Source organism: Microchirus variegatus (genome assembly GCF_963457635.1).
Source record: "Microchirus variegatus genome assembly, chromosome: 5".
NCBI classification, from domain to species: domain Eukaryota; kingdom Metazoa; phylum Chordata; class Actinopteri; order Pleuronectiformes; family Soleidae; genus Microchirus; species Microchirus variegatus.
The window spans coordinates 27,623,868-27,650,207 of record NC_139806.1 but is presented as its reverse complement, the minus strand read 5'-3'; the positions used below and the strand labels follow the sequence as shown (position 1 = coordinate 27,650,207).

Here is a 26,340-nt window from a genome sequence, read left to right as displayed (position 1 = left end):
CACGTCAACAAAAGTGCTTGTTGTAGTTTTCCAGGAGCGATGGAGTAATGGCGAATGGGCCATTTCGAGCTCTGTGGAGCATGTCGCTTAAAATGGAGAGCAAAAGCCAAATCGAAAGACAGCTGTTGGACGTATACCAAAGCCAAAGACGTCGTATCTCTGTTGTTCCAGCATGCCAGGGAGATTTTTCATCTTAACATTTTAGTTTACCTTAATAGCCAACTTTATTTTATGACCTCCTCCAAACAGGGTTGGGGTTACCAACCCCTAACCCTAACCCCAAACCCGAACCCTTAGTACTGAATAAAGCTCCGGTTAAATAAGTCAGGACATTTCCTGGTACTGAAAACTCTCCTGGTGAGAACAAAGCAGGAAAAAATATTTAGAAAATTCACAGCGAGCACGTGGACAAGCGTCAGACCCAGACGCCACATATCGCCTGATTCAATCTGACGCAAAAAACAATCTCCTGCTGGGGCCAATTTTCCTCCAAGCCTGAGAAACAGCAAAAGGCAGATATTTCCCTCTAGAGTTAGTGACGACATACAAAAACACCCAGCTGTTTACAGGAAAAACATTCGATGAATGCTGATGTACACATACATTTTTATGAGGTAATAATGCACCGGTGGTATGTTTACAGCATGTTCCTGCTGATCCCAAGTGGCTAAGAACACATTTAGTGTGCAAACAGCTTACATTGAAGGGTGATTAAAGACACGATTATGACCTCAGGGGTTCTGATACCATCTTCAAGGAGTCATGACATGTCCATACATGTACAGTTACACTATTTGTCAACAGATGTGCCTCTGCACCAACATTACCACAAGCCGTTTGTGTGCCAATTCTGCACCAACACAGTCCTACAACTTCCAACTACTGCCTGCACCATAATGAGACAAAAGCAAAAAAATTATTAAAACCGTGTGCGAGTGAAAAACCAGCACTGTTGAAGCCTTTCATTGTCCAGTTGAGCTGCGGCTCACAAATGGAGAAAAGCATCGCACTGAGAGACTGAATCAAGATCCTCTGCCAGATGAGGCTAACGCTAACGTCTGGTGCCAGCGCTGGATCCAGATTCCGAGCCTAGGACGGCACAGACATCCATTAGACGCAAAATGGGTGTGTGGTTACAGAGTTAGCAGGGAGGGACAGCTGCCCAGGCAAATCATACAAACAAGAGTCGACTGTCACTCAAAGGGCCCGACAACAGAGGCTCAAATGTAAATGGACCCAGTATCTTTTAAACTTATAATTAATAATCTAATTATTAAAGTATAACTGTACTCAGTGTTGAGCTACAGTTGTGCCGTAAACCGTGTGTCGTAAAATATAAGTCTCTTTGTGGCCATGACATTTAACCATCACAATGACTCTGAAGCTGTTAAATAAGGGTAAACAATTCTTCATAATTCTGCTTTAAAAGTGTCTGTGATTGTGATCCTGTTACTGGCCAGCATTTAAACATAAGGTGTAGACGTCTAATTCTCTCTCAGATCAACTCTTTCACGTCAGGATTATCATGGAATTATTGACATCTCTTCAACTTAACTTCAGCCTAAAACTTCTTGATGCGCTTGAACGGTAAAGAGGCAATAAGCTGCTGAATGAGCCGATTAGACGGTGGGCGACCACTGCCCCGTTCTTCCCCAGGACAGAAGAACAACATTCTGTGTTCAGTCACAACGCCTTATCTGCTTCTCCGGGAGCAAACGGAGCAGAACGCGTCCTTCCCCGAGCTCCTTTCTTTCGCCTGCAACCAGCGACCGTCAATGATTCACTCTGCCTCCCAGCATTTCTCTGCCAAATGGTGCTTTATATACTCTCCCTTTTCAAGCCATACAGTATAACAGGGGTGGTCCAAAGTAGTTCAGAAAAACCTATACTGAAACAGAAGAGACAAGGGCTGGAAAAAATCAGTTATTGATTTTGACACAGCTCTCTCTGCTGCACAGATAAGATGCTGCTCTGAGCCATAAAATGTTCTCGCAACAAAAAAATATGAGCAATGTATGAGGATTAGTGGGTATTGGACACATTTATTTTGCTGCAGACAGTAGTTTCATACTTGAATTTTAGGATTGTTCTGTGTTTTGTGAAAACGTGGCTGCCTGCAGGGACATAAAGAAAAAAACCCATAAAATCTACAGCAGCGTAAGTCTCAGCGATCTTTTAAAAAAAGATTTGTACCACTTTATTTTGTGTTTTTGGGCTGGAAACTGAAGTTTTTTGTCTAGCGTTCCCCTCACCAAAGTCCACTGAGAAAATCAGCAATTTTACATCTCAGAAAATAGGAGTTGTTATTATTTTATTTAAGTGTATGAAATACTTCATTCTGATTTACCAAAGTAATACTAAATTATCAAACAAGACGGTAAAAGAACAGAAGCTCCTGTTTCCCCGTCAGTTAAAAACACTGATTTTCTCAATGGGCTTTGGTGCAGGAGAGCGAGGGGATGACAAATTTCAATTTCTAGTCAGAAAAGGCAATTTAATGGTGCAATAAGATGCCAATAGATATAGTTAAGATATCATAAACTCAAGCTCGTGCAGAAAACACAGTCACATGTCAGTTCTATGCCTTTAAGATTAACATAATGTAATCTACTATCAGGGTGCGAAAAAGCTCTGCAAACATCTGTGAGTCATTTATCAACGGCTGCTTGGCTCACACTATGAGTTTTTATACATATAAAATAAAGAAAGATCAATATAGAGACTGTGTGGTTTCTACTGGAACAGTGACTGTAATCACTGTGTGACAAACGACAACCTCCGCACACATCACAAACACACGGCAGCGTGCACTAACCCTTACATTCAATAAAACCGTAATAAACTAAACACAAAACCTGGAATGATGTATGCACCGTGTCCGTTTGATACCGGGTTCGCACACAAAGCATATTCTGTATTTGTGTGGATGTTGTTTCACACTCCCACATGTCGAGAACAAAGCACACAAAGCACAGGAGAAGAAGAGCAACGTGTCGCGAATGAGTCTCTCCAAGCATGAAAGGCAGCGCCTCTGTGCTTTAACAGGTCCAGAGTTAAACCGTGTTATTCTTTTTAAAACACACAATCTGTGTGGGCAGGTTAAAAAAGGGATATTCAATTACAGTTCAATGACACTCCACTACTGTGCCCTTGAAACTCATAATCCACTCGTGTTTTCCCAAACAAGGACTCAAAGCCCGACGTGTGGTTTGAAGTAAATCCTCTAATGGATGCTGTTGTCCTGTAATTGTCTCTTGTGTGCAACTAACTTAGTTATTAGTTATCGAACAGTACAACAATCAGCTGTTTTTGTGAGATTGAAGTTCACAGGCTCACAGTTATGTCCTGTTCTTGTGAAACTTTAACGACACCAACAGCAGAGTATCGTTATCTATTATTAAATCTTTAAACACGAAAGACTGTAAATGTTCAGTAAATGACATTTATAGCATCAAATGATTTAAACTGCACCAACTTGTATATGAAGATAATTTGTCTCCAAACTTCCAATATTTAATTTCAACTATCGTTGCAAGAAGTCAGCGAATATAGCTAAAACTTTCTGTTGTTTTGTTGTTTAACGTGAACAAAACGACAATGAACAATAAACTCCCGCGAGAACAGTTGAACGTCATGTAGCACGGCCTGAGAAACAGATCATTTAAACAGAGCAGCAGCATCTCGTGAGACATCCGTACTCGTATTAGTCTCAATTTAGAGTTTTGTTACAGTATATTTTAATAATATAACAGTATGCTGTCATAAATGATGTATTGGAACTGAGTATAGTAAATTTTTTATCAAATAAAGTTCAGTAAAGTGCTGATTTATATACCAGACACGTCTCAAGAACAAAGTACAATACTTAAAATAAAAATGAATTTACAATATAGAAATATAGTATTTTTCAATAAACACAAAGCAGTAGGACTATATTATGGTATAGGAAATTGTACAAAGTCCAGTTATATACATGTCTAGACAGGATTACATCTGGGTAAGTATGATATGCTAGTATTTAACGATTATTCTCATAATCGATTAATCTGTAGATTATTTTTTTGATTGATCGAGTAATCGTTTGGTCCATAAAATGTCAGAAAAAGTTAAATATAATTTAGTTTTAATGATTTATTTGTTTATTCGGAGCAAATAAACTGGACAATGTTCACATTTAAGACGATAAAATTATCAGATATCTTGTTTTAATCATGAAAAAAGCTTCAAACCGATTAATCGATGATTAAAATGGTTGACGGAAAATTTTGTAATTCATTAATAATCGAGTAGTTTCTTCAGCTCTACTTGTATTCTTTGTTTTTTGTGATTTAATGTACTGTGGCAGTGAGATGAGTGTGTGTTTCAGTGTGTGTGTGTGTGTGTGTGTGTGCGTCACACTCACAGGAAGCTGTTTCTCCAGGCAGTTGTTGAAGTTTTTGATTTGGTTGGGCTTCAGCTTCTTGAGAGGGATTCGCGTTTCCCCGATGAACTCGTTGTGGCGGAATTTGTCCTCATCACACACCGAGATCCTGGGAGGAAGAGGAGGAGGAGAAAGGGGAATGGGAGGATGAGGAGGAGGAGGAGGAGGAGGAGAAATAAATGAAGAGAGCCGAGAGGAGGCTTACTGACTTAGACCAGTCAATTTCCACCTGAAGTTGATCATCCTCCTTCACAGCTATTCAGCCCTGAGCAAAATCCCTACTTCATATATATATATAAATATATACTGTACATATACACTTTATATACTTCTCCCACTGACTCAGTGAGGCCTCACAGCGCAGAGGAAAAAAGCCTCATTCATCTGCAGAGGAGGCGTTGGAGCTCAGTCAATCCCAAAAACGATGAGATAATTAAGCGTTATGAAGCGCTCATCCGCGTAAAAGCGACTTTAAGGCGCTCCCCCAAAATGAGAAACTCTTCCACTCGAACGTACGCCGTCTGACTGTGTGTGTGCTCGGCTTATTTACTCTGTTAACAACGTCTTTTTGTAAACACCGCCTGCGTATTTGCCCCGTGAATTAGTCCAATCAATTAAAACATATCATTGCGCGAGGACACGGGGACGCCGAGTTCAGAACACTCTGCTTCAGTTTGTACTTCGTATTCCTCAAGTGACGTTTCATTAAACTCATAATGAAAGTCAATTATTGGTGGAGGGACGGCGCTGCTCCCGGTGGACGGACTGTACGCCTTTAATAAATGCACACTGCGTTCTTACGACCACAGAGCTGACATGACGTGACTCACACACGTACGGTGAGGCTTTGTTTGGTGTCATACGGAAGCAAACATGATCCTCCATGGCATGAGTAATGTGTCCTCATGGGGGGACACACATGGATTTCTACTCGGACGAGTGGAGCTGCATTCAGATTAAGGGTTAATTCCAATTCCTTGCTTAACCCTCAATCTCAAAAATGTGCACTCCCGCTAGTGCAAGTGCTGTCCCGATTCTCAGAAAATTGAGTTGAGGGGCAAGTTTAAGGGCTGTATCGCCCTCAATATTGAGATTTTCCAAGACCACTCTTGGGAGCAAGGGCTACCCAGAATACATTGCGTGTTTTCACATGAGAAAGATGGAGTCGGAAGTGAGTGCGATACAAATTAAGTATTTTCTTTGTTAATAGAGATATAAAAATGATGAAAACCATTGTATTATCTTAGTTTAGGCCCATATTATGGATTACTGACGTCATTGTTGCGTAACATTTATTTTTATTTTACGATCGTTTGTCAATAGCCGGCCAGTGCGCACACGCGATTGTTCGCTATCGTTAACCCTTCAATAAGCCGTGGTGTGCGGTAACTGTCAGCTGAATATGTCTGTGGTTGTGGTATTTGTATGAGTATCATCTTATAACTAACTGACAACCTAATAACTTTACCGACAAACGGATCGTAATAAATAATCGTGACGTAAATGTGTTCTTCTTCTTCTTTTTTGGAGTTGACAGCTTTGGAGGACGCAGCTTTCGCGTTATTCTGCCCCCCACAGTCTGAAGACGTATCTGCATTTAAGGGGTGTCCCATTTCTAAGTGACAAAATAACCCTCAACACTTGGTTTTGAGGGCCAGTTAAGATTAAGGGTTGAGCTTGAGGGTTAAGATTGAGGGTTAAGATAGGAATTGGCCCTAAGAAGTTTGTTGTGTGTGATCATTCTTCTTGAAAAAGAAACTTTTACCTTTACTTTACTTTTATTTAACCTTTTTTACCTGGTTAAATAAAAGAGATATACACATTAAATATGCAACCCATATTTGCAAATATATGGGTTGCATACTTACAATAGACAAAGAGGTGTGAAAACACAGCCTGGAATGGCAGACTCTTAGTCTATAGGAGGAATGCAAAAGTTGCTCAGGTATAAATGTTCTGGGTATTTCATTCTTCACCAGCAGAAGATCATTTCTACAACAAGTAGATTATTGTTTAATGCTTGAAATTGTACATTTGAGAGTCAAATAGTGACCATTAACCAGAGGTGGAATAAGTACAAAAATACTATACTCAAGTAAAAGTACCAATATTTGATGAAATATTACTCAAGTAGAAGTAAAAGTAGTCATCGGAAAAAATTTACTCAAGTAGAAGTAAAAAGTAGTTCATTTGATATGTACTTTAAGTAAAAGTTACTTAGTTACTTTGCGTGGGGTGTGAGGGTAGTAGAAATATATTTTGTTACTTTCCACCTCTGCCATTAACGGCAACCATTAAATGTTCCCTGACTTAATAAATCAAACGTGAAGTAGAAGCGGAGAAGAACAACAAGCGGAGTCGCCCCCTGGTGGCTGTTCAGTATGTTCTTAACTTCTAACTGGAAGATGACGTGCACTTTATAATCAGAATATTAGGGATGATACAGGGTCGTGTGGAGCTTCCGGGCTTATTAATCTGTGAACTAATCGGACAATGGTCTGAATGTGATGGACGTTCACATATCGTCAAATGTTATGCACTACAGCTTTAGAGAAAATTATATAGTTTGTCACATGTTTGGCGGGGTCACACCCTGGACAGATCAACAGTGAATTTTGTAGATATCACAAACGGTCGACGGCAGGATGCTAACGCAAGGGTGAAACAGAAAACAACCTGGCCACTAGGGTGCAGCAGTGTACTCCTGGTGCCAGTGCCAATTCTGAATAAATTTTGCATCAGGAAGGGTTAAACCTGTGCAACAAACACTGGCCCGAGTGTGAGGACTAAACTGTGTTACACACAGATGTTTGGAGGGAAACAGAGAGAAACAGCAAAGCTGTGTGACAGTCACGGGGATTTGGAGGCTGCATTTGAAGACCAGCTGGGTCACAGTGCCATGACTCGACTGTCAGATTTCAAAAGCTCCTTTAAAATGTGTCCTTCCACCTCCCCCGGCATCCAAGAATCCAAGGCAACGAATCCCAGGAATACCACGTTAAAACTTCAATTTCTGCGTTTAAAACTTAGATCCCCCCCCTGACCTGAGCCATGTCCAGCTGCACAGATGTTGCTAGGCAACAGCAGCGAGGGTGGGACGAGCTGCTGGTGGTGATCGTTTTTTATCATTTAGCCTGCGAGGTAGGAGGCGGACCTGGGATTTTGGACACAGCTCAGGAGTCACTGAGATAAAAGTGAACGCAGCGAGGGATTTGGATTTCATTTTTTTGAGGGGGGGCGATGTAGTTTATGGCCAAGAAAGAAATGATTAGATTGTGTTTTGAGACGTGTAGATATTGGTTAAAAGGAAAAACTAAAAAGCCCTGCCCTTGAGGATAATAATCAGTCAGATTTTGGTCCCGATCTGGTGCTTCTGACTACCATGGTTGCCTTCTGATTTTAGGCTGATTTGAACAGATTACCCTGTAGTGTCAGAACACCGCGATAACTGATGTCGTGTAGTTTTGTTTAGAACCATAACTTGTACAAGCCAAGTTGATTCCGTCTTCTCCGCCGTGATTTCATCCACAGGTTTTTTTTGCATTTCTCATTTCTTTATCGCACACATGAAGACTATTAACCACCGACAGTAAACCTACATGTCCGTCACGTTAAATCACGCGAGTTTCTGTGAGAGTTCCCTCGAATCCCTGGAATCGCAGCCCTGAATATTGTTTGATGAAAGGGTGAAAGTGTGGTCCTGCGTCTTGACTGGATCGTCTAATATTTGCTTTCTCAGGATTAAAACATTGAAAACCAGTTCCAAAGTTTGGTGTCAATATCAGAATTCTGACTTTAATCTCAGAGGTTTTTGACAAAAGTCAGAACTCCAAATTCTTTCTTGTTAATTTCCCCAATGTTCTACCTTTTGTTTTCCCTCTGTTCCCACTCCCCTTCCTTCCTTACCTTTGATTCTTTATTTCCCCTCAGTCCCTCACAACATTTCACCCTCCCTCTTTCCAATCCTTTGTTTCTTCTCTCTTCGTTCGTCAGCCTACTTTCTCTCTCTCTCCCTTTCTCCTTTGTCGTACCTGAGTGTTTTCCGGACAATATCCTCGTCAGTGATGCCGTAGTAGGTCAGCGTCTCGCTCCATACGGGGTTGAGTGTGTTGTGCAGCGTCTTGGTTCTGAGTTTATTTGCCTGAAAGACAAAAACAAAAAAAATAAACTTGAACCAAAACACAGAGCTCGGACAGCTCAGGAGACCTGGGTCTCATTCAGGTTCATGAACAGCCTTAAAAATGTGCAAAGCCTTAACCTGGTGGGAATGTGTAGACACACACACACACACACACACACACACACACACAAACTCTCCGCTGAATATTGAGCCACTGCTGCGAGTGACAAGAAAACCATAAGACTGCATTTACAAGTGACAGACTTTATCAAAGCAAAGCAGGATGTGAGCGGAAAACACAGAGAACAATGTGTTGAAATGAAAAACGATGGACTGCAGTTCTGACTCAGCGTGTTCCTGACAGCACCACTGTGTTGTTATTTTCTCTGAGAACTTCTCTTTGTCAGGCAGTAAAACCTCAGCCTACTTTTAATTTTTTTTTTAAAATTGAGCCACAAAACAAGACCAAAAATCAAATAAAACGGTATTTCTTCAACATTTTATAGAAAGAACCACCAGAGTTTTGGAAGTACCACCATTATGACCAACTTTAAACAACATCCACAGACTTAATATACAACAAACACAACGTTGAGCTCACATGAGAGTGGAAAAAATATATTAAACATGACAGAAACCATGTTTTTGATGTATATTTTGACTTTGGGGTTTAACTGCAGCAAACCACCAAGGGGAGACGTCTAATATCGACAATGTGGTAGCAAAGAGGTCATTTATATGTAGAACTGTATCATAAATGAACATTTACCTCTTATAAATAGTCAAATGGATATATTGAATAATAATCAGGTTTGAGATTCCCCTGTTTATATTTAATGCATATGTAAATGTATGCAACAGTTAATAAAACAGTTTAAACTGAGCCTTTCCCTTCACAGAAGCAGAGATAACACGGACACAAAGCACACAACCGTATCTGGCTCATCCTGTCACATAGATATTTTGCGTAAATAAGTAAAATATGTGACCGTCCGTCTATTTAAACACTTCATCACTGTCCGCGGTCGTCATTGTAATATACACTATTAACGGACGACTTGGCAGATCCTGAGTGGATTGTTGGCAGCGTGGTCACAATCGGAGGGAGCGATCGGTCGAATTACCATGCAGTCAGACGAAAGTGACTGAGACGTCGATAAATCACAAAGAAAGCAGGCTGACCTGAAGGTATGTGACACCACGGCTGTTTAATTAAAGGCACACAAAGGCCTTAACTGGTACAGATTGTTGTCATGACGAAATGCGTAGTATGATAGCGCAGGGCTTCAATAAATGCTTGTTTTGAGTATTTTTAAGCCAACTGTGAGAAGTTCACACAGTGGTAGACGAATGAATTAACAAGTTCACACTAAATTAACGGAATATCTTGAACATCCAAATGTTGAGAGTTTCCATAGAGGACATAGTTTTCCACCTCCTGCTCGCACGCTGAGGTCAGTCAGGACAAAAAAAAAGCAACCAGTGTCACAAGTCATTTTCTGTCGCAGATGCCAAAAAGCCTCTCTTTCCTTCACTTACTGAACACCTGCAGCTGTGGGATCAGCTCTCTAACAAGGTTCAGTTTGGAAAAATGCGCTCACACCTGAGGGACACAAGGAGGAGCGAGGAGGTGAACGAGGCCGGAGAGAGAGGAAGTCCAGCGACATGATTTGAATAACAACAGGTCTTTTAGAATCATTAACTCCACCAGCTTGGCCACTTTAAATGGCTAGCTGAGAGGGTGGACGTGGAAAGCCACAACCAATTGGCTGGAATAGTGTACAGAAACATCTGCACCGAGTATGGACTGGAACTCCCAGGTCCAAGATGGAGGACGCCTACAAGGATGGTTGAGAACGACAAAGCTAATATCCTGTGGGACTTCCAGATCCAACTGGTGGTGGCTAATCAACCAAACAGAAGAAGAGACAGCAACATCAAGAAGAAGGAACACGAGAAGCTTGAGGAATACCAAGGTTGCCAATACCAAGAGCTTGAGAAGATGCGGGGAGTAAAGGCAACTGTGGTCTGGGTGGCGATCGGAACATGAGAGGCTGTAACCTCCAAGGAACATCTGAGATCTCTGTTCAGAAGAGTGCAGTCCGAGGAACAAGCTAATGCTGCGTTTCCATCATTGAACGGTTCGGTTTGGAATGGTAAAGTCCTGAGTCAGTACCTCTACTTGGTAAAGGCCGAGGCTGCAAGATACGTAGTATTGGGATATTTACATCGGTGGCAAAGGAGTGAGGTTTTTCTGTCGCCCAATCAGCTGACTGTAGTACCATTTTACTCTTGTAAGAATGGAACAGTTGGGGCTGGTTATTTTGGTACTTTGGTAAAAGGAGCGTGCTGTACCAAACTGAACAGATACACGGCTTCAAGCAAGGTAATCAAGGAGTATTTTGTTAAACTGGAACAAGCTTTGATTTATAGATTTTAAAAATGTATTATTATTATTATTATTATAATAACTAACAGTATTTTTAAGGCACATGTCATTTGAATATTCCCTGTACAGAGTGTTTGTCAGATTAGTCAGCCACGCCGCATTAGCGTGTTGTGGTCATGTCATCATTTTTTTTTTTTTTTTTACAGTATTTAAATCCTGTCAAACGTCTAATGTGGAATAATTACAGGCGTCTCGTCTCGTCGTGCTTGATTGTGGCCTCGGCGGAGACGAAACCATGATCCATCTTTTGCAGCCGAGCGTGAAACTTCACTTCTGATTAGAGAGCGAGCAGAACTCGTGACCTCCTCGGTGGCTCGTAATGAGGCTCTCAGACCGAGCCTAATGATTATTTTGAGGCCAAGCTGAGAAAATATCAGAGCTGTGGGGGGAAGCAAGGTGACAGCATGTTGGTTTATTGTCAGGAATATGCAAGACGGCTCCTGTGAGGCCTAATATCCCGAAGCAGGAGGCAAAATGTCCTCATGGAGAGCTTTATTTCACTTACCAACCAAATAAGACTTTAAATAGGGCTTAAAGGACCGTCTAAAGAAAGTTAAACTACTGATAAAAACGTACAAATATTTACATATTTATGCACAAAAAAAGGTCAATAAGAGCAGTGGTCACAAGCAACTCTGGAGAAAGGTTAGTAATTGGCGGTGAGTGAAAACTAAAGTGAACATACACTATACAGATGAATTGGTCGATCAATTTTTGTAATACTGCAGCAATTCAAAGAAAAGTCCCACAGGAAATTTGTTCATATTGTTTGGTTCTGGAGCTCAGTCGATCTCAAAACCAACATTTAGTACCTAGCACTGAAAGTATTGGGTTCTTTATGGAGCAAATATAACAAATTAGGAAGCAGACGTTAGTCTGAAATTGAGAAGTTTGTGTAAATTCAGTGACTTTATGTTTCGAATTTAGTGCCATTTTGCTCTAAATCTGTTCTTGTCACAAAACAAGGATGAAGCAGTATTACCCCATTAACTTTAAAAACAGGAGGTGGGCAGACATGTGGCTGTGGTTTCATTGCAGAATAATGACCGGTTTCCGTGATCGCAAAACAATACTTTAAGTGTTATTACAACGAGGGCCACAGAGTAATTATCTTAATTAACATTTCCATTTAGAACAAATAAGAAGATGAATCATTACTGATGTAGTTGTGCCTCATTTACTTTGAAATGGTTCCCTGGAGAATTTTTGAACCTCAAGTCACGGCAACAAATTTGTTTTATTAAGTAGGAAAATGTTGCACATTCATAGCTAATTTTACTGACCTAAAGTGTAAAGTGTCATTTTTTCAGGGTAAATGCACTTATTTTGCAGCGAGGATTGAATCATCCGAATCTACCTCAGGGTGCGATGATGATGATGAAGATTCCCAGCAATCTGGCTGCTACTTGTTGACAAACCCCGCTCTGGGCCAAACGTGTTGGAAGGATATTATCACAGATGATATCCACACTTGGCAGATTTCATCTTTAACCGCAGTGATTAAAAGGGAGGCGACGGCCAATAAAACAAACCAGCCGCGGACAGGCTGTTGTTTTATTGGCCTATTCCACTTGTTGTGTGACAATTATTATGCTACTGTTCGGTTGCCACCATCAGGCCTGGGCTTCGTCGCTCGCTGAATGGCTAATTACACATTCACTTGGTATTAATCACAACTCGGGTCTAATTAGTCCATTTTCAAAATGCGGGGGGAAAACATGCGTTTCAACAAAGCGCCATTAGCACGCGCGTGTGTGCGCTAGTGAAGTAGGCTGACACTTGACTGCATAATATGTACTCACCAGCCACTTTATTAGGTACACCTATTCAACTGCGTGTGCTTCTGCATGCAGTCATGGCCAAGACCACCTGCTTGAGTTCAGACTGGAAGGACAGGTGATTTAAAGCTGCAGCGCACAATTTTGTAATGTAACAAAGTGTACTTGGGTACAAAATTCATGTATCCGTACATTACTTTGTTATTTTTGTTTCTGGTAACTTTTACTTTTACTCCACTACATTTCCTCTAACTTTGTTAAAATTTGATAAAATCAGAAGAAGAAAAGTTGGTAATGGTCTGTATTTATATCGTGCTTTTCTAGTCTTGTGGACTTTAAAGGGTTATAATCCCCAAAATATTATTCATATTTGATATGTATATTTCAGGTTGAAGTAGTTTTAAAAGATTGACTCATTAAAGAGGAAAAAGTTCATACATAATATTTTTACAGCTATTTTTGGAATGGTGACATATTTTGCCGCAAGGAACAAATGTGTCAGTTTAAAAAAAAAAAAAAGAAATCTGACATTGCGAAAAACAAAAGCAATGCATCAAAATAAAGTTTTCTGCCAATCACTAACCCATCTCAGGGCCTAATAATAACAATTATAATCCAATTCGCCTTGAAATGTATTTTATGGAAATTATTGGAGTTTTTTTTTTTCTATAAAAAACATACTGGCCTTTAAAGGGTTAAACTCCCCCAAAATATTATACATATTTGATATGTACATTTTAGGGTGAAGTAGTTTTAAAAGATTGACTCTTGAATTATATATCATATTTTTACAGCTGTTTTTGGGAAGGTGACATTTATTGCCCTTAAGGACAAATTTGTCAGGATATTAAAGGAACTATTAAGGGTGCTGTAAAAATGGTAGCAAACAAGGTTTTTGGGTGGAGGAAACGTTTCAAATCGTTTCATCCCTCATCCGTCAGTCTGTTGATTCAGCCATTCATTTGAGCCAGAGGATGAGTCAAAGTTATTCCATTCCTGCTGAAATGTTCAATTCTCTAACAGCTTGTGTCAGCAGACTAATATCAGGGATTTCATTTAACAGAAAAGGGTGAACCGCACAGTTACAAAGTTATTCATTACCATTTAACAGCCTTGCCAGGGGCGAGAGCTATACATACATAAAATATGGGTCTGAAGTCAAAGATGAACTTCTGTGGCAAGAGCAGACACAGAATTACAATCGCCAAAGAACAAACGAGATGAGTTTGAAGAGGTCTTGTAAAGAAGAAAAAAAGAAAAGGTAGATATGAGTCAGGTGGATGATAATAACACAGCTTCAGCTGCTTTTGTCCTGTGCTCTCATTCACAGGATCCATATTAGATTTGAAAACTTTAATGAAAGGAATAAATTAACTTCAAGGCCTGCTGTCAGAGCAAATCACAGAATTCCCCGTCTCCTCTGAATCGGATAGGTTTCCATTTTTAATTATATGTATGAGTGATGGAGAGATGGCTGCAGTGGTTTTTAATGCAACAGAACATAAGTTAAATCTAATTTAAGGGCATCCACTTGAAGCAGAGGAGGAGGAGAACATGCTCACAGCATCATAAGAAGATGTGAGCAAAGCAGTAACTTTGGGTCACTCTATCAATGTTGTTTAAATTGATTAAGTCCAACAAACACAGTTCTGCTCCATGAATCATGAAATAAGATTCGGCAGAGCAAAAAGAAAAGGGTTTGGTTTCCGGAAAAACTAAAGATGGTCACACAATTTAATCCTTTTTTGATAACTGATTAATCTGTTTGAGTGTTTTTAAGGAATTGAAACAAGTTTTTTGTTACTTTTCAGCTCTTAAAATGTGAATAACTCCTGTTTTTTTTGCTCTATATGACAAAGAAATCATTAAAACTGAATAATTTTGGCGCTTTTTTTGGGACAAAACAAGACATCACCCTTTCCAGGTTTGAAAAAGACTGACCAAACTTTGCGATTGCTCAAGAAAATTATCCACAGATTAATAGATTATGGAAAATAATTGTTAGTTGCAGCCCCTAATATGAAATTACACACAGATTAATGACAGATTGTACCTTGCTGGCACCAGGCAGTAGATGTAACTTGACGTAAGGGTCTGAAAGCCCGTTGTGGTCCATCGGCTTGAGCCCCTGGAGAAGAAAACAGAGACAAGTATTCATGAATCATCACGATTAAAAAAAGACAAGGATTATTTAATCTTAGTTTATTGCAGAAATTAAGCCTTAATACATTTAATATTTAGGAAAATAAAACAGATAGTTGGATAGTTCCAATGTGAATGTAACAACGGGTGTAAGTGCAGTCCATAGCATTTCCGTATTCTGGAGACTTTGAAGTACCTGTTTTAAACACTAGGGGCTGCTGTTTTACACATTTAACATTAATGTCTTTCATATACCCACAAAGATCAAAAATCTGCTTTTTAAAGGGTTAAAGTGACATGGTCAGATCGTGGTTAGTCACTAGTGATTGACAGGTGGATTTGACGCCGCATCGACTGAAAAGCAAACACTGTATTGAACCGCCGCGGTGAAAAGTGAACCACGAGGCATAATCTCGATTTACCAGTGGAACCAAAATGGTCATCATGAGCTGTGTGGGTAATGACCTCCAGAAGAAGGAGATAGCAGAGGCAGGCAGCAGGGGCTGAAATGAGTTCTCCCTTCACGGCGTAGAGCCGAGTTTAGCCTCTGTGCTGAGAAGAAGAAGAAGCTCTGATATCAGAGCAACACAGAGCTGGAGAGGGGTCCGTTAAAGTGTTTGTGAGGAAAGAAACTTCCATTGTGAGGAGTTTACCTGGACATGTGAACATGGTTGGAGGCGCTGGGTTAAACCCAGAACATGTCAGAGAGAAGATTATAAATGTAATCTGGCCAGGAGAAGCCTCAGGATTCTCCCTGAGGAGCCGGAGGAAGACGAAGAACGAGTGGAATGCTCTTCCACAACCTCAGCAGATGGATGGATGGATGATAAATCACCGCTTCTTCTTTGTTAATTCAGTCCAGAGTTAGTCTGTTCTTTCTTTCCCATAATTTTTTTTTTGCTTTCTTTCTCTGATTTATTCCTTTGGTTCGTCTCACTCTTCTTTCATTTATTTACTCGTTCATCCCTTGTTCCGTACTCTCTTTCTTCAGTCAATTATTCAGTCAGTTCATAATTTCTTTCCTTCTTTCTGTTTCTCTGTCTTAATTTGTTTGTTTCTTCATTCGTTAATTACTTCCATCCTTTCTTTCTTTGGTCTGTTAGTAATGTCTTTTTTTTTGCCATCGGTTGGTCTGTCGCTCTTGTTTCCATCTTTCCCTTTCTTTAGTCAGTCTGTCATTTATTCATTCCTTCCTTTCTTTCTTTCTTTCTTTCTTTCTTTCTTTCTTTCTTTCTTTCTTTCTTTCTTTCTTTCTTTCTTTCTTTCTTTCTTTCTTTCTTTCTCAGCTCTTGAGTTTGCCCGAATAGAACGTGAAACAACAAACATGTACAAGGACGAGAGTGTAAGTGTGATGTCGGCGTTGATGGAACAGAAAAAGGTTTATTCTGTTAATAAGGGGGAAGTGAAGTGAAAAGTAGGAGGTTTTTTAAAAAAAGGTGATGATTCTGTTTATTTGTTCAAAATTAGGGTGAAAAAACACAACAAATATAAATTGTTCTGTAGGTTTTCCGACTAAACTTATGCATCGTTTGTGTTTAGTACAGCAAATAATATTAAATAAGTATTAAATGACCCTCACTGAAGTCAACCATTTACAGTATATTAATACACAGAGTAAATAATAATTATATAAACACTCACTTGCTTTTTAGTCTCTTAATACAAAAGGTTTCACTTCTCATCTGCCAAATAACACAGATTTAACATCGCCGGAAAAATGGACATCATCCAAATGGGAGAATCCCGGGGCGATTATTTTAATTATTCTCCCTCTTTTTTTTTTTCCAGCTCTCTAATGGATCAAAAAGATGGAAAAACAAAACAAATCTCATCTTTTCAGCCACAATTATAAAGAAACGGGCTCTTTAAAGTGGGAATTAGAAATAACACACACATCAGCTGTGGCAGGAGAAACCTCTACACATCCTGTCTGAGCAAAATGATTTCTCAGGTCCTCGACTGCTGCTTTTATTTATTACTTATTTTAAAAAATATATAGCGTTGACGGACGCAGTCAATCCTTCAATATCTGTACTGAAGGTTGGAAATCAAAATTTGAAGAAATTAAGAAACTTAAAGTTCCCCTGGAAGTTTGTGAGTAATCTTCAATCGGTAATCTCTCACTTCAGAGGGATTAGATTTATTTACGCTCTCTGGTTGCGTATGTGCTGTAAATTTAAGTGAGAAGTCTGCTCACAGCAGCTGTTAACGGTTTGTTTTTCCTCTCTCTTTGAAATTATATCGAGTTTGATCTAATACATCAAACAGCAGAAGATACTGTTTGCTTTTTTTTAGTGGCACGCTGCAAATTACTGTTAATTGCCATGTAAATATCAGATTTTACTGTGGAATATTCACAACAAAGAGACAGGAAATGGGGTCAAAGAGAAGAAGAGGACACAGAGTAAATGTGTTGGCTGGCCAGAAGTAAAAAAAGATGCTGGGAGCTGCTTAAATTCAAACTGAGCATCAGAACTGGGAATAAAGGCGATTTATTTGATTGTCAATGTGACATTATTGTTGTTTGGAGTATTTCAGAAAAAGATCTACTGGGATTTTCACACACAGATGACCTCTAGGTTTTAAAGAGAATGGTCCAATAAAGTATAATATCCAGTGAGAAGCAGCTCTATGTGAGAAAATGGCTTATTGATGCCAGAGGTCAGAGGAGAACGTTTCAAAATGACTGACTGGCAATAGTAACTCAAATAAACAATCATTACAACCAAGGAAGACCACACCAGGTCTCACTCCTGCTACTCTATGAAGCCCCGTTTCCACGAGTACCAAGTGGTACAGATTGGTCCAGTACCTATCGAGCTAAGACCGTAGTCCGACAAAGACAGACAATCAGACAACAACAGAGTCCGAGTGTACACGTGGAGGAGAAAATTGATTTATTGACCCGTGTACGTCTTTTCCGCCTTTGTAGGCGCCGCTGTATCTCTCCATAAGCTAGTGCGCATTGAATCGGTTTCCTGTTGATCTTTATGTCACAGAAAATCAAACGGTGAACAGTGAGATGGATCCGTTTTATGATGTTAATCGTGAGACAACTTAGATGGAGTGTCCAAAGAAAGACGCCGCCCCCGCCGTATGATTCCCGCCAACGTTTGATGCCAACTTGATTTTAGTCGGACTACCGTGTTTTTACGTGACATTAAGAAAACTAAATTATTTTCTTAGTCCGAATCCAGTCTGACTAAGCGTATACATGCAGGAGTAATCGGACTATAAATCGCATTTTCCAGGTATCTTAGTCCGATTAAGACGAGCTTGATTTTAGTCCTAAAAAAACTAAATTATTGTCTTCGACCGACTAAAATCAGACTTTTAACATAAACACACTGAGTGACACGGCTTCTATGGGTGACGCAAGAAACACTGCGACCCTTTGATTGGTCGACAGAGAATCCTGTGCCGCCTTCTCTTAAACAAAGCTTGTCTTCTTCTTGTGATAAACAGCCAAATGCAAAGACGAGGGACCACAGACTCCTGAACGTCGGCCATTGTTGTCCTTTGTTTACCGTGTCTTTGTGGAATTCATTGGCGAGCTACCCTGTGTCGCGCTGATATGACTTCCTGCTTTTAATGTTGCCGACTCAGCTGTGTAAATAGCGATTCAAAGTCAGGTATACTGCTCAAAAAAACCTGCAGTGGAACAGCCAGATTGGAGTGTACCACCACTGCGCTGCATGGTGACAACGAGGCTTTGGGGGGTTTTCTGTACCTAAGCTCTGGAGTCAATTCATGGCGACTTGACTTTGACTCCATTTCGTTTCAGACTCAAACACCGAGGGATTTAAGGCTCAACTGTGACTTGAGGCGTAATGACTGGACCACATCGCTGCCTAAGCTGCAGGCCAGGATGTGGGATGTGGGGACCTGATCTCCAGTGTCGCAGCCCTGTGTTTTGTAAACCCAACGTCTCCTCCAGCCAACTCTGAAGTTAATATGCCCTCATTAATGTTGCCTCTGTTTTCACCAGATTACAGTAATAAGAAGTAAGTAAGAAGAAAATGGCTTTGAGAAATGGAAGCTTTGCCGCTTCACTGAAGGGAACTACCGCTTAGCATCAATTTCTCGGGCAGGAGTGGGAGTCTGAAGTGGCCTGCAAATATCAGGTGACAAAACACAGCCACAACGCTGCCTTTGCAACCCCAATCTCTGCAGCAGCCGTGACCCTTTCTCCACAATCTTGTTTCTTATTTTCCCTCATTGCTCGTAGGTGGAGAGAACGCTTGAAATATACAGCAATTTACAATGCACTTGATCTGAAATCAAAACACTGCGAGCCACAGATTGAATAAAGCAGCTTGTGCCTCTGAAATTATAACGCAGTGATTTTCCCAAGCCGCACTCTTGGGTGTTAAAATTTTTCTTTTTTTTTCATTTTCACATCCATACTTTGTGTTTTCCACACACACAGTTATTGAGACAACACCATGAGGGCTGATTGGAGAGGTTAATGTGCTGTCCTCATCTACCTCTATTGTTGCCACCGGCGACCACCTGATCTGTCATTTAAGCAGTGGCACATTATGAAGGGTTAGATCAGGATGAAACAGACAGCTGCGTCACGCCGCCTGATTGCGTGAGCTGCCTGTGAATACTCGGTTGATCATAATTACTGGGGGGGGGGAGAAAAATGACCACGGCGAAAGGCAGATGGGTAACATGCATCAGTGTATCCACACAACCTCCCACCGTGCGCACATTCATTCATAATAGCTTCCTCGAATGACGACTTAAATGCTGTGAAATGAAGTTGAGTTGCCTTTGTTTGCAGAATGATGAACTTTGCAGCTCGGAAGTGAATGCAGTGCAGATTTATTCACTTGTAACTTAAGAAATCTGAAGTCAAACCAAATTATATTAAGCTCTTCATTCTATATTGGAGAAAAATGGTAAATACAGCTCTGAATGTCGAGGAATTGATGATATATTTATTATATAAAACACATAATGTACACACTACAGCGAGAAATGTTGCGTAACTCCACCTCATGCAATCAACAAACTCACAATTGGCCTGTTACACTTTTTTACACGTAGTTCGTGTTACTCTATTTCTCCCTGCACCAAAGTCCATAGAGAAAACCAGTGATTGTACACGACAGCACACAGGAGTTGTTCATCCACTGCCGCCTTCATCTGTTACTTTAAAGGTATTGTATTTTGCCTTCGGTGTTTTAAAATCTATTATTGGGGTTTGTATTAGTGACACAAAGTTTCCAAAAGTGGCAGCTGTAGAGCGACACCGATTTTCTCTTTGGACTTTGGTGCAGAAATGTCCGTTTTAAGCAGAAAACTGCTTATAAATATATGTTAAAGTGTCAAAAATGTTAATTAATAATTATACAGCTTGTTTGTTTAGTTTAACTTGCCGTATGTGTTTATCATATCTTCTGTTTGCTTTGCGTTTTTCATTATTACCTCAAATAAAAATCAATAAAGTGTCTTAATCTTATCAATGTACCTGTATGAAGCCTCAGGACAGGCAGTACATATATATATATATATATATTGTGCAAATACTGTTGGCGTTTATTTAGCAAGCCCCTTCATCATCACACGGCATCATTGGCCAAAGCATACGTCTGCATTAGCATATCTGACCGGGCGGCTAACCCCGCAGGTGGAGGAAGCATCAATCAGAGGCAGCAGCAGATAACAGGATGGATGAGATGGGGGCATCGATCTGTCCTCGCGGGAGCTGACCCACAGTCGCTTTTTAGAAGAGGTTAATGTTGTAGGGGCCGCTGCAGGTGCTCAGGGGTCAAGGCTACTTGACGTGATCCCGCGGTGATGTTGAAGGCTGGCAGATGGCTCCCATTCATCACCAATAAATGTCAACGCTGATGATCGAGACGCTTAAGAGGGAAGAAGGGCGGGGTGTTCTGGGTCGCTAGGGTCACGCCGGGATTCATGAGCTTCAATGCTAACCGCGTCATTGATAACGCAATATTGATTGATTGGGAAAACACTACTGATCTGGGGTTATAGACGTCAAGGTTTAAACCGTCATTTATACAGCTATTACAAGGTGACTTGTAATCACTGCTTCTCGGTTTCGTTCTCAAGGATAAGTGGACAAACACAGAAGACACATTTACTCACAAAATACACTGTGTGATTACTTTTCAGAATTAAACATCCGTGTTGACACCAAGGTGTATGTTAGCCGGTATATGCTAGCTTTTGGTCGTTGCCAGGTGAATTTGTCTAAGAATTCCAAAATGGAAAAAATTTGCAAAAGAAACACCGACGCAAACTGACATAAACGGAGAATCGTGGCATTTGGACGAGCTGTGTGTTTTCATTGCATTTCCCTTATTTTCATAGTTTATTTCAAAGTTAAGTTAAGTCTTAATTTAAAAGAATCGGACTCGGCATAATGCATTTCTGTATGGTGTATTTCCATGCAAGAAAATTCACCTAAATTAGTCCGTTTAAAGAGCAAACACCCTGGACAATCATCCTCTCTACATGTTTGAAGAAAAATAACGCCCTATCCAGCGGCTCTTATACAGTTTTTATAGAATCTGGGTTGATCGTGGCCATATTTCACAGTCATAAATTATGACTCACACAAACTGCACAAAAAACATATTTCACAGTTAAAAATAGTGTCGCACATATTGCACAGAAGGACATCTGCTATTATGCAGTAATGAGGCATCTGGCAGAAGAAAAGCAAAACAAATGTATCCGTCACATCTTACATCACTTACTGCTAAATTAAGATGCTGCCTTTATTGATTATTCATTAACACTGTATATAAAAAGGGCTTTGTGCAGCGTTTTTATAGCGAGGCAATGTGACAAGAAAGACCTGCAGCATATACTGTTTTTTTCATTGAGATTTATAGTTTTATGCCAGTGAAAAACAATCAACCTGCGAGTAGATAAACAGCCAGTGACAAAATGTCTGAGTTTTAATATAAAACCAATGAAAACACCATCAAAATGCAATAGGGTTCGGAACCAAAGTCGAATCCAATAAACCTGTGCCAAGAACCAGGTAAAAGTGAGATAAAGTTGAATTTTGAGTGTGTTTAAAAGGTTCCTACTAAGACTTAATATGTCTGCAAGGACAGGACACCCGCCAGAAGGTCTCTTATGTAAATGTTGTGCAGTGAATGAACCGACTGTCAAATGGGTTATTTAAATTTTGGTAAGTAGAATGTGACTCACAAGTGGAATTGGTCAAATTCAAGCAATTCTCAACCCTCGTGTCTAAAGAAAAAGTTGCTTTTGCCAGTTTTATAAAATACAATAGCAAGTAATAACTATAGTTTGCTGAAAACCAAACTGCTTAACGTGAACATTCTCACAAATGCATGTTCAGGGAAAGTGCATTCACAGAAATCCATAAATTACAGGTCCTAATTAACAGTGAACCACCCTGAGCAACCTTGATTTATGTTGTGCAACTGTATATCGCGTCTAAAAAGTACGAGCGTTTCGGTTTAATTAATGGTTAAAGTGCTTGACCTTTGAGTCCCGGCGCAGTCAATATGCTCCCGTCACTACGCGTTATCAAAGCGTTCACTTTTAATGAGTTGACTCGTCTTGGTGAGTGATTATTTACACTAATGTGTTACCAGAGACGAACAGGAAACGGTTATTATTAGAAGGAAAAAATTGATTCACAACATGAGGGTGGAGGGGAGGGGGGGGGGTGTGAGGGAGCTCAGTGGAGGTTAGAAACCAGAGGTTTGGATCAAGGTTCACTGGGTTTGGATCAGACTAATCAGGCTTTTCCATTATACAGTTCTAGCACGACTCGACTCGTTGTTTCTGCTTTTCCATAAGTGAACCGATACTAAAATGTGACGTCAGCAGACTGCCGGCCACTGAGTAGGGGTGGGAATCACAGCCAATACGATACGTGATGCATGACCCACGATGCCGCTAATATCACAATACAACGATTCTGTCATTAGCAATATACTGCGAGACAATCATACAGCGATATACGTCACAATATCTGCCTAACGGAAGGAAACAATAATAGATAATAAAGCATATATATTGAACGTGGATGGAGCATCTTTTAAAGTGGACCTCAACCGGAAGTTCCAATTAACACAGTTTTTTAGTGTGTATCTGCGTCCTTACCTTGTTTACGAAGCCCTGAAAGTTCAAAACAAACAGTTAAGCCATTGCTGAGAACGCTGTGTTTTATTGTAATCTCGGGCTCAGCGAGATCTCTGAAAAAACCCGGTCCGGTTACGTAAACACTGGTTCTCCTGAACAGCAGATCATCCTGCTCTGGGCACTAGTCCGGGCACATCCGGTTGCGTACATTGAACCGAAGAAGAAGAATAACGTCCGTTGTGGAGTTGTTTCACGAGCGACAGTGTCTTTGACTCCGGGTCAAAGTCATAAAAGGGACTGCGGCGGGGAGTCGTTACGAAGCTATCTGTTAAAACAATGTTTTGTTAATGAGTAGCAGTGCATCCACCGAGGGGAGGAGCTGTGCTTCTGAGAGCGGGTGTGCTGATTATGTCACTTCCGGGTATTGGCCAATCACAACACAGTTGGGAAGGCTCTACGCTGGCTGGCCAATCACAACACAGTCTGTCTTCTGGGTGTGAGGGTTCGGTCTGAAATATCGTGGTTGGGGAACAGCGTCAGAAAGAGGATTTCTATCGGCTCGTTTACAGCAACTAGGAGGTTTTTGACCATAAAAACAAGTTAATGTATGCAAGTAGACCTCCATAACTAACATATATGTGCAACAGGACCACTCTATGTGAGCTTTAACATAGCTTTCTCTGCCATTATCCCAATATAAACTCCTCAGCAGCGCCGCCATGAGGATGAAGTAGTGACGCACAGCAGGTGATCATCAACTATTTTGCTAACTGATTCATTATTATTACGTTTCTGATTTTTCAGCTTCTTCAATGTGAATTTGTTCTGGTTTCTTTGCTCCATATAACAAAGAAATCATTAAAAGAAATAATCATTTCTGGTTTGTGGACAAAACGAGACATTTGAGAACATTTTTAAACATTTTCTGGACCAAACAAGTCCTCAAGAGAATAATCAACAGATTAATCGATTATGAAAATAATCTTTAGTTGCAGCTCTGATTGAAATGACAATATTGGCCCAGGCGTATCGATTATTGTATTGTCTGAGGAATGACGACATGTCACCAAATCGATATTTTGACTAACCCTCTAGTCAAGAGTCGCGATGTCCGACACAAGAATCAAAGCAAACAATGCTGAACTGTAGATCAGTTAAAAAGACTTCAAAATCTATGAAAATGTGTGTTAATCTCCAAGAGTCTAGTTGTGCTAGAACTGTATCATGGAAAAGTGTATTGATAAGTATTGATAAGCAGCGATTGGTTGGGATTGGATGTCATCTCAACGTCTTACCTTCTTGTATCTGGGCACAGGAAGCTGTTTTTTTCCCCCAGCAAACAAAAACACAGAGATGACGAGAGCATGCAAGAAAATGAGGTGAAAGAAGAAAGCAAAAAGAAGAATGAAGGTGTTAAATTAGCATGCAAACATAACAAAACAAGAGACAGAGAGACAGCGTTGTGTACATGTGACACACACAACAACAAGACAAATCTAAAATGTTAATTAGCGAGCTTTAGACGTGCATGACAGTGTTTGGTGAAGTTATGCTCAGCCGTCACTTTGTTTTATGCTAAGCTAGGCTAATTGCCTCCCGACTTAAGCTCTGTACTTAACAAGAGGCATCTTCTTATCTCCAAGTTTGAGTTCTCGGGATGTTAATTAAAATGAGTGATGCATAAACTCTATAAACCACATTCAGCAGCTGCCGAAATAAAAAAAGAATATAATAGTGGAAGAGACTCGGGAAGTCGTTTTACTCGGAAAGCAGACATGTCACAAGCTTTTATGTAACACTGAATAAACAATGATTAACAGTTTCACACAAAACATTTACATTCCCTCACAACTTCACTGGATGTTCTGTAACCCCAGGACTACCAGCAGGCACTTTTCAGACCCGTTTCACACTAAACATCGGGTTTTTGTGAATTATTTTGTTGTTCTGAGAATATTATTGGGTTTTTCTGTTGTTGTGACAGTTAGAAATGAGCCAAATTGGTGCAATACTGGCAAAAACCACTGGATCGATACAAACTGCAAACACTATATATGAAGCACATGCTTCACTCAACACAATCACATCGCTGGTTATAGCTATGTAGAAAATAAGTCTTATTAACAGCTTAGGGGTGTCATGATTTAAAATCATTTTTTATTATTATTTTCAGAGGTTTTTTTAGTCTAGGATCATTGGTTTTATGTCATGAGAACGGATTTATTTATTTTTTATTCCAATTTCTACATCCTGTCATGACTAATATAATGTCCATCCATATTTGATTTACAATCCAGATCGAATGACACCCAAAATAATATTTATTCGTTTGTGGAAAAAAAGGGTTGTATTTGATGTATAAAAATCATGTTGCGGCCCCCAGCCTGTGTCCTGTGCCCTCCTAAAGTGTTCCAACCCTTATTTTGGGAACCCAAAGAGAATACCTTCAAAGTGTATTTTTTTTTTTTTTATTAATTCTTTATCAATTTGGAGTGCTAGGCTCTTGTGAATCTAACAAATCCGAATCTCATGTCTCATGTCAAAATCAGCTTCGGCTGAGTCAGTTTTTTCCCCTCCAAAATCAAAATAAAGTAGCATTTTTTCATTTTCCGATTCCTTTTCTGTGCAAAAGCGGTGACAAATCAAGATAATTAAAAGAAATAAATGAGCAGAAACAAGGCGCCGAGCCAGTGTGTGTTTACGTGTTTGTGTGTTGATGTGTTGACGTGTTCCTACACATGAGTGTGGGTGTCCTGGCCGTCTGCAGGAGACGGCAGAGACTGAAAGAAAGAAAGAAAGAAAGAGTGCAGCGTTCGCCAGTGTCGAGGTGGGCTGTCACGTAGGCGGTGCTGAATAAACAGCTCTTGGATCAGCAATTAAACGGTGAAACAGAATCTGATTCTCAGATAAGAATGAAAGATTGTTTGTCTACAGAGGGAGGAGCGGCGTTTGTTTTATGTTTTAGGACGCGAGGTACACGACTACTACTGCAGGTCGGCAAATATTGACATCCAAAAGCTGAAACCACGGAAACTATGAAGAATCAATATTTACAACCAAAATGTGACAACTCGACCGATAAAAACAAAAGTATTTACTGTAGATTAGATTATGTAGGCCTGCAAACTTGATTCAATGAACACCAGGACTAAAAAGAAAATGTAACAAACTAGTTAAACCAGGGGTCTCAAACTCTTGGGGGCCAAAGCGCATCTATTGTGGTCAAGAGGGGGCCGGCCTAGAGAACAAAAAGTGGGGAAAAAACAAGTGTTCACAATATTGCATCCTGATATCACACCTATACTTAATAATACTATTTATGATTCAA

General features: G+C 40.1%; 2 protein-coding genes across 2 annotated transcripts in view; one reads left to right on the top strand and one right to left on the bottom strand.

Annotated features, from left to right (window-relative positions):
* LOC310927019 (tripartite motif-containing protein 16-like) overlaps window positions 1-26,340 on the top strand; it is a gene marked incomplete at both ends in the record, with an annotated part of 193,184 nt that overhangs the window by 83,622 nt on the left and 83,222 nt on the right. The gene's annotated exons all lie outside the window — the stretch shown is intronic.
* Window positions 1-26,340, bottom strand: part of doc2b (double C2-like domains, beta) — a gene marked incomplete at both ends in the record, with an annotated part of 113,355 nt that overhangs the window by 15,666 nt on the left and 71,349 nt on the right. The window contains 4 exons of the mRNA XM_083889256.1: window positions 4,403-4,529; window positions 8,452-8,561; window positions 14,821-14,895; window positions 24,308-24,331. Of these exons, the coding sequence (XP_083745382.1) occupies window positions 4,403-4,529; window positions 8,452-8,561; window positions 14,821-14,895; window positions 24,308-24,331 (336 nt within the window). The remainder of the gene's footprint in view (window positions 1-4,402; window positions 4,530-8,451; window positions 8,562-14,820; window positions 14,896-24,307; window positions 24,332-26,340) is intronic.